The 7532-nt window shown below is 36.5% G+C and overlaps 1 protein-coding gene across 1 annotated transcript in view; it reads right to left on the bottom strand.

Moving 5' to 3' along the window:
- Positions 1–355: 355 nt before the first annotated feature.
- LOC105042819 (DNA-directed RNA polymerase I subunit 2) overlaps positions 356–7532 on the bottom strand; it is a 74182-nt gene continuing 67005 nt past the window's right edge. The window contains 3 exon segments of the mRNA XM_073256556.1: positions 356–1126; positions 3166–3420; positions 3907–4119. Of these exon segments, the coding sequence (XP_073112657.1) occupies positions 713–1126; positions 3166–3420; positions 3907–4119 (882 nt within the window). The 3' untranslated portion in view covers positions 356–712.

The raw sequence follows: 7532 nt of genomic DNA, 5'->3' as shown, positions 1-7532 counted from the left end.
ATAGGGTAAAAGATACCTCAAGAGCAATAGAGGAACAATATGGAATCATCAATAGTCAGAAAAAAAAATGGCAACTGAAAAAAGACTGCAGCTCTGTTTTGCTGCTGATTTTTAATGGTCACTGGAGCTAAATGTTCATTTTTCAAATGTTCCTTGTTATAAAGTGCATTCAAGAATTGTCCATACTTTTCCATCTCATAAATTCTGCGAGAAGGACATTTTTGTGCAAGAACTTTAGTTAACCACAAAAACAAAAGTTGCAGCTGACGCCCAGAAATACTACTCTAACCTTGAATTGAAGCACAAAAATGCAAAATCTGAATTCTGGTATTGCATTTGATGCACATGAAACACATGACTGAAAAAGTTAAATAATATTAAAATATATTAACACATGGCAGGGGCATATCATGAGATACTAAACCCCAGGTTTGGAAATAAAATAGAAAATAAATGTTATCTAAAATATAACAAAACATTCCCAACTCTAGTTCTCCTGTGGTACAATGAAGATAAAGAAGTGCTATCATCTAACAAGTGAAGCTTTTGGTCACATCACCATCCTGCTAACTTAGCAATCTGAGATAACAGCATGAAACTTCAACTGCATAACTTCAGTTTTCAGTTGCTGGAGGCAGTATCGAAATAGTCACTTTCCAATGGCTTCAGTGCTTTTAAAGAAATTTTTGGGATTTTCCAGATGTTGTCAACCTCAGCATCCTGCTCTGTTACTCAACCGGAGCTCCATTTTTATGTTCATTGCTGCCAATTCTGCAGCTAGATACTTGAAAACATAGGGCATTGCCACTGTCTCCATTCCCTTGCTTGTTTTGCAGGCATGACATGTGTAACTCTTGGGAGTTCTTGCAGGAGGGAGCCCATGAATTTCTCGAATTGCCCTCTTTTGAGGTTGGATGACAGATGCTGTGAGAACACCTCCACAAAAAGAGCATACCTCAGCTATGTGATAATCAGAGCATGAGTGAAGCCTGTCATGTAACAAGTAGGCAGCTCCATGAGCAAGAACTGAGTCACGCTCCATCTCCCCAAAACGGATCCCTCCACCACGTTTCCTTCCTCCAATAGGCTGTCTAGTGATCTGGTCCACGGTTCCAGTAGAGCGAACCTGCAAACAGTATTCAGGTTAGTTGAGTAAGGCACATACAGAATCAGTCACTATGAGAATATGTAGAAACACAAGGAAATCCATAAGGTCACCACTGCATGATTACTTTCACTTAATGAGGGTTTATACAAGTCTTACCATGTAACAGGAAATTTCTGATGTTTATAGACAAATAATCATGCAAAATTTTCATCCTACAGTATGAACAAAGGCTAGAAACTGGGATGCCCATAGTAGGTTGGGCTTTCCATAGTAATAAAACCCAAAATACTGACAGGTGTATGGTACATATGCATTATTAGTGTGTAAACATGTTATGTGCCCATAAAGTTTCCTTTATATACTCTAAACACCTTTGATTTTTTGATGTCTTAACAGGAACGTCAAATGTGATAAATTCCTCGAAATTATGCAATACGTATGTGATATAGAAACAGAAAACATAAAGACAATATTTACTAAAAACTATGTTTATTCATTCCAAAAATGCCTGCACACCAGTGTAGCATAGTTAAAATCAAGCAATGTTAAAGGGGGAAAATCAAAAGGGTATACATAAACAGTAATATGCACATGGGTATTTTGCAGTAATGCAAGTCACCTGTCAGCAATGTACATGTACCCTACCTGCTCCTAGCCAGCATGGGCTTAGTATCCAATGCTTTAATCATAAGTTGACTGGCTTGTGCTGGATTTTTATCATAGAATGCTTTCAATTTTTGGAAGATTAAATCATGAATTATTCATATGACATGTGATGGTGACCATCTTGAAACCCTATTTAAAAACTGCAATTATTTTTTGGTAACTTTTTAAGACTTGGCCTTTTTTTGCTTTTCTTCAAAGAAAATCCCCCTAATCATTTCATCATTACCATTACAACATCAACCCTCATTTTAAATATTTGGAATTGACCTTGTGCACCCTTATTTGCCAGTCATTCCAGTCAAGGGCTATCTCAGTAGTGTTATTGCAGTCATTTGTAAATCCTTTCTCAAAACCTTCATCCATGCTGATTTAGGTTATGCCTCTTTCTATGCTAAATCTTCAGAAGGCACTGTGGCTTAATGTGGCTTCAATTTTTTATCAGACAATAGACTCAGGCATCCTTTAATGGTCATGCCAGCTCAATTAGTTCTTTATTCACTGTCCATAATGAAAGAAACTCCTTACTCCTTAGCTTCCCCTAATATCCTTCATCTATTCTTTCTAGTTCAACAGCACAACAATGCTTTCATATCTAATACATTCATCTTGTTTACTTAGGCCCTCTTTCTTGCCCAATCCTATCTCTCCACACCCCTCAGAAATATTATACAACTTTTTTTTTTACTACTTCTATGCAATGCCATCTTAACTAGGCTAGGATAGCAACCATCTCCAATGCCAAATCTGCAGTCCACAAAAATCTTCTTTTCAGATTACACACCAGTTATGAACCAAAACATTTGGTTCCCATGACATGACTGCATGAATAAGGCAGAATGAGTAGTTTTGACTTCTGAACCTTTTTTAAACAATTATCTATTTGGATTAAGATAAAAATCTTGTTCATGCTAATTACTTTTCTGAATAACTTTGCTCGCATGACATTGCTACATCTGTATGAATAACCAGTCCTGCAATCAGAAATAGAAAGACCACAAGGTAAGAAGTTCTTTGAAGTTAAACTATAATAATCCAGAAAGTTCTTCCCTCAAAACTGGCTTCAAATTGATTAACATATCTTTTCCATGTATCTCATAAACAAATTAGTTCTCCATAGACTTGTCGCTAAAAAACTTTAAAATTTCTCATAACCTGATGACATGATATCTTGTAAACATACATAGGTTCCTTATCCTTCATTTCCCTCGTACACTCCACTGATACAATGGAAACTATCAGCTACAAAATATTAAGCACAATAAGGAGTAATGAGATGTCATTAGTTCTTTATTATTGCATTGGCGAACAAGTTCCAACTTACATGGCCACTCTTGTCCTGTCAGTCTAAGCAGAAAGATACCAGCATTAGCACTGAAAGAAAGACAGCGTACCTGGAATTTGTCGGAGACCATGTGTCGAAGGCGTTGATAATAAACAGGCCCAATAAAAATTTCACAAGTTAACTCTGTACCAAAAACTCCACTATATAGGACCTCTACTCCATGATAGTTGAAACCATAGGAGGCTAGCATTGGACCCAGCTCATCAACCAGAGAGCTTGCTTTAGATGGTCCATCCTCATCCTTTTCACTGACTGAGTTTTGGAAAGGGGTTGCGTCTACAAATTTTCCATGCAGACTTCCTCCCTGTCATGAAATCATCAGTTCCATACAAATATTAGAGTGAAGAATGCTCTATAACTAAATGGTCACAGTCAACAACATTAAAAAAAAAAAACAATAGAACTTCACAAGTAAAAATGGAACAAAAAAAATGTCAACTATCAACCTGGCTCATGGAAGTTCTTGGGCAGAAGAAAGACAAGTGAAATAAATGTGCAGAGAATAGAGGTTCTGGATCCCTATTGGAACCTTAAGTTACAAGGGTGATTTGTAAGTTGCCATATTACAAATAAAACACTTGGTGTTCAGGTCTAGAGAGGAATATTTTTCATAATACGATGTTAGCTTTTTCAGGTCTTCAGAGGGTGAAACTTATTCACAACGGATGAGGAAAGTAAACATATAATTTGAAAGTTGATGACGTTTCCAATTGGTATGAACCTTCACACCCAGGATTTCTTTAAAGAAAAGGAAAATTAAGAAAAAAAAAAATTGCTTGAAACCTGGTACCTTAGCTGCAATAGATTCTAAAAGCATTCCAATGGTCATTCTTGAAGGAAATGCATGAGGATTGATAATGAGATCTGGTCGCATGCCAGTGACTGCAGAAAATGGCATGTCAATGTCAGGCCATAACTGAGAGCAGACGCCCTTTTGCCCATGTCTGCTGCTAAACTTGTCACCGATTATAGGATACCTAGTGCGGCGGGTACGAATATTCACCTGCAAAAAGGAAACAGTAAATGTTGCATACTGATCTCTGTTGGAATTATAATTGACTGGTAAAGAAATTTTAGTTGTGGGAGATTTGATTGTTTCCAGAGAATTTTGTGTTCTACTACCGAAATGAGAAAAAGAGAAAGGAAAAGGGCATTCTTGGCAAAAGCAACTTGGCAGAAGCAAGGGAATGCACACAAAGAATTGGTGATTTTACTGTTCAACACATTTGGAGGATGACTGAAATTATTTAACGAATATTTTCTGAATCTATTGTGAATGATTGAGCATACAATAATATCTCATACAATATTTTATAACAGTATATTGCAACATAATACATAATGCCACACTTAGTGGGCTACAGCATAATATTGTTATCATTATATTTTGTCATTATATGATGCAAAAAAAAATTATTTAATATTTAGGCAAAATCACATTAAAAAAGCTAATTCAAGGACTCTTGCAATCCCACTGCAATCAAACCTAAGTAACATTAAGTGCTATAGGATATAAGCCATATTGCAGTCCTATAGAATGATATAGGGATCTCAGGGTGATACTATCAGCATGTAGGTGTTAGTTTCACTCAGTAATGAAGCCTCTATCTATATACAAAAATTGCAACACATTGACTCACTTATGTTCTCCAAGTTGTTCCAAGACAGTGCTTCCTGCCTCAAATTAATCTACATCCTTAATTTTGAAAAAATGCATGACCTAAATCAACTAGATAAGGAGCAAGCAGGGGAAAAATGATCCAAGGTTCAGCTGATAAAGTAAAAAAAAATTCATTATAGAGCACAGGGAATGTCACCCAAGCATCAACTCTTTAAGTCAAAATTCTCTAATAACAGTACAACTGAATATTAAATATTGATATTTATAAAGCCATGATGCATCAAAACATAACCAGCATACATTTCAGTGGCATATTACACTTGGATGTACCTCAGCAGCAGGAATTTTCCATTTAGGGTGGTGCAATCGCTTCTGAGTCTTCTAGAAACTCATCATGCACCTACTCAATGTTTCTCAAATTTTTACGAGCCTCAATTCCTCATACCCGCACTTCACCTCCATCTAGTAACTAAGGGATAGTAATACTATTGGTAATCTGATCTCAAAACAAGGTGTTTTAAAGTAAAAGTTTTACTAACCTTACCTTCACCGGCACACCCACCACACACCCCCCCCCTCCGCCCCCAACCCCACCGGAACCCAAACAAAAAAAAAAAAAAAATGTTAGTTTCCTAATTTAAGTTAGCAGGAGGTCATGGGATAAGAATGATCCCAAACTGACTGGTAAGTATTTTATCAGTCATGAATTGGTATGGTAGGTACTGTACGTACCAGTATTTGGTGAAACAAGATCATTGCTTGTAATGCTCCCTCTTTGAGCATTGGGCAGATCAAAAGTCAGAGGCCTTGGATGTAAGAACAATTGAATTTCATTGGTCCTTAGATACAAGCTTTGGGGCTACCAAAAACTTAGCAAGGTGATGGCCCCCTCTTTTAGAGATCAAAGAACATATAATGGTTAGATTTAATCGAACTTGTAAGGATTAGGTTTTAGGTGGACTTTTCAGTGCATGATCACCAGATTCTTGCTCCAGATCAAATCAAGAAAAGGGTTCTGGATGAAACCCCCAAAAGTCATGTAAATATTGAAATAATACTTGCAAATGCTGCTCGTTTGAGTGGGTTGATTTTTAGATTTCCTGTAACCTAATTGCATTTCAGTTGTCAAAGAACAAATATATACCAATATATTTTAACTGCATTACATTTACAACATTTAGACCAAAGCTGTACAGCACAATGGCATACACTTTGTTGATACAACATGCAACAAAAAGTACAAAGTACAAACCACCAATAGATATACCCTCATACTATATGAAATCATTTTTTGACCGATATTGAGCTCTGGATTGCTACAGGCATACTTGACCCGATTTGAATCACCAACCTAGCCTACTGATGATACTCAACTTGGCCATGCTCACCTAGACCATCATCCCCTCTTGTAAGAGATAAGGCAAGAGCAGATACTGCCAATGAATTATAAGTGGGTACCCATGTGTCACCATGTGGCATCATTCTCATGCCAATATGCTCTCCTCTCTCTCAAACTATGACGAGAGGTAAAGGATCCCCTTACTATACAAACGAAGAGATAGAAAGGGAAGAGGGCAAACTAGAGAGAGATGTAGAAAAGGAGGAGATGGATTAAAGTCCACTCCCACCAAGAGTTAAAAAAAACTCCTCTTCCTGTCATCATGACTAATCTCTTCTTTGCTCTCTGCTCTAAGCCTCACCCTGCTAGTATCACGATGTCCTCACTCCTCCCTATGCTGGAAATTATGACAGGCTAAAATATCGCCTTTACTTCGAATGGTTTAAGACCCAGATTTTAGAGCTTGATAAATTCAAGATTTGACTTATGATCATTCATGTGATTTAAGCTTTAATTTTAAGCCCAATCAAGAAAAAATGATAGATACAGAGGAAATCCTATTAAAATTATTTAAAACAAACAATCAGTTATTTTTACCCATTCATGTGTCTAGTGAGTCAATTTTTTAAGAATTATCCCCAATAAGCTAATAATATATATTAATTTGATGTGGCCTAATTACTCCAACATTGCTGAACTACTCGTCTTCATTTTTATTAGATGATAACAAATTATATCTCATTAAAATTTGTTTATGGCATTTGTTATAAGGTATATGACATAGAGGTGTATCTTTACAATACAGCTCATGACTTGTGAACTTATGTAGTTCAATATTCTGCTGAGCAGACCTCAATAGTTCAGTTTGGTGAAACACTACTGGAAATTAGATACCAATAAACCTTAAATTGGTGTCCTATTGATAGTTGGTAATAAATCAAACCAAAAATTGGGTGCTCTTCTATTTAGCCAATTGATTTTATTAGTTGTAGATAATGTATCAGATTTAATGACCTAATAATTAATTTGAATGCCTATACTAGACACTAGCCCAATTAGTACATATGCCCTAATGAAACCCATCAAACTACTGTAGTTGATGATGAGAATAGAGAACTCATGTAGCCTCTCTTAGCTCAATGGACTTCAATAGTCTTATTGATGAGCCTAGCAAGCTTACTAGATTATAAGGGAATTGAAAATGAGGAACCCAATTGAGTTGTCTTCCCCAAAAACACGTTCGACTCCAACCTGCAGAGAGAGAAATGGTTTTCTAGAGTCAAGCTTTATGGGTTTGTAAGTGGGCATGAAAAACCTTCTTGGCTTGGTGTATCCTAGGAGGCAAATTCATCCAAAATCATGCACGGTGGGAACTGATTAGATGTTCTAACATTAGTGCATCACATATGCACACATCAACCTTCAAATATCTGCAAAATGATTCTGAATAGTTGCT

This window comes from Elaeis guineensis, chromosome 4 (genome assembly GCF_000442705.2).
Source record: "Elaeis guineensis isolate ETL-2024a chromosome 4, EG11, whole genome shotgun sequence".
NCBI lineage: Eukaryota > Viridiplantae > Streptophyta > Magnoliopsida > Arecales > Arecaceae > Elaeis > Elaeis guineensis.
Note: the sequence above shows the minus strand (reverse complement) of the source record. Positions and strands in the feature narration are given on the sequence as shown.